Source organism: Borostomias antarcticus, assembly GCF_949987555.1.
Source record: "Borostomias antarcticus genome assembly, chromosome: 9".
Classification (NCBI taxonomy): domain Eukaryota; kingdom Metazoa; phylum Chordata; class Actinopteri; order Stomiiformes; family Stomiidae; genus Borostomias; species Borostomias antarcticus.
Genome location: NC_140242.1, coordinates 1,894,420 through 1,895,517, shown reverse-complemented (window position 1 = coordinate 1,895,517; position 1,098 = coordinate 1,894,420). Strand labels below are relative to the sequence as shown.

At 50.3% G+C, this 1,098-nt stretch overlaps 1 protein-coding gene across 1 annotated transcript in view; it reads left to right on the top strand.

Annotated features, from left to right (window-relative positions):
• eya1 (EYA transcriptional coactivator and phosphatase 1) overlaps positions 1–720 on the top strand; it is a gene marked incomplete at both ends in the record, with an annotated part of 25,574 nt that extends 24,854 nt beyond the window's left edge. Inside the window, one exon of the mRNA XM_084443507.1 lies at positions 682–720. Coding sequence (XP_084299633.1) covers positions 682–720 — 39 coding nt within the window. The remainder of the gene's footprint in view (positions 1–681) is intronic.
• Positions 721–1,098: the final 378 nt, after the last annotated feature.

Sequence of the window (1,098 nt, the reverse complement as noted above, 5' to 3'; positions counted from 1 at the left end):
CCTCTCCTCTCCTCTCCTCTCCTCTCCTCTCCTCTCCTCTCCTCTGCTCTGCTCTGCTCTGCTCTCCTCTCCTCTCCTCTCCTCTCCTCTCCTCTCGCCTCCTCCTCCCTATCCCCCTCTCCTCTCCTCTCCTCTCCTCTCCTCTCCTCTCCTCTCCTCTCCTCTCCTCTCCTCTCCTCTGCTCTGCTCTGCTCTGCTCTGCTCTGCTCTGCTCTCCTCTCCTCTCCTCTCCTCTCGCCTCCTCCTCCCTATCCCCCTCTCCTCTCCTCTCCTCTCCTCTCCTCTCCTCTCCTCTCCTCTCCTCTCCTCTCCTCTCCTCTCCCCTCCTCTCCTCTCCTCTCCTCTCCTCTCCTCTCCTCTCCTCTTCCCCTGCCCCCCCCTCCACCACCACATCCTCTCATACCACCACCCTTCCCTCTGAGAGGGTCCTGAGAAAGACAGTGTACAGTACGGTACATACACACACACACACACATACACACACGCACACACACACACACACACACACCTGGTCATGGTGTAAAGTTGACCAGAGGACAACAGACTGACAGACAGTGACAGACTCTCACGATATCAAAGGCAGATTGAATATGTGGCTCGTGTTATTCTATAATCCATCATTCGGATAAAAGAGGAAATACCTTGAGTTACACTCTCCCAGCGTTGATATGCCTTCCACAGGCCAGGAAGAGCCCGGCTACGCCGCTCTGCGCCGGATAGGACGAGAATACATTCAAACACTGATCCATTATTCATTATGCTGCTCTCTGATTGAGCCAGAACACCAGAGAGTTGAAGCATTGACAGAGCTCACTATATTCAGCGAGTTACTAACTTACACGGCTGCTGCCAATTCCCATCAGCACATGGTGCTCTACAGGGACCCAATCCTGACAAGGCCAACCAGGTCCATTAGTTCAGTCCAAGTTCAACGTTTTATTTGTCACATACTTTCATCGTACGGGTAGAATGTGCAGTGCAATGTTATTACTAGCTCCTAACTGTTCTCATAAGTACAAACGTTAAGTACGATTTTTTTTTAAGTAAGTAAAAAGTACAACATATAAATAGATAAGTATAAGTATGAGAGAAAATACA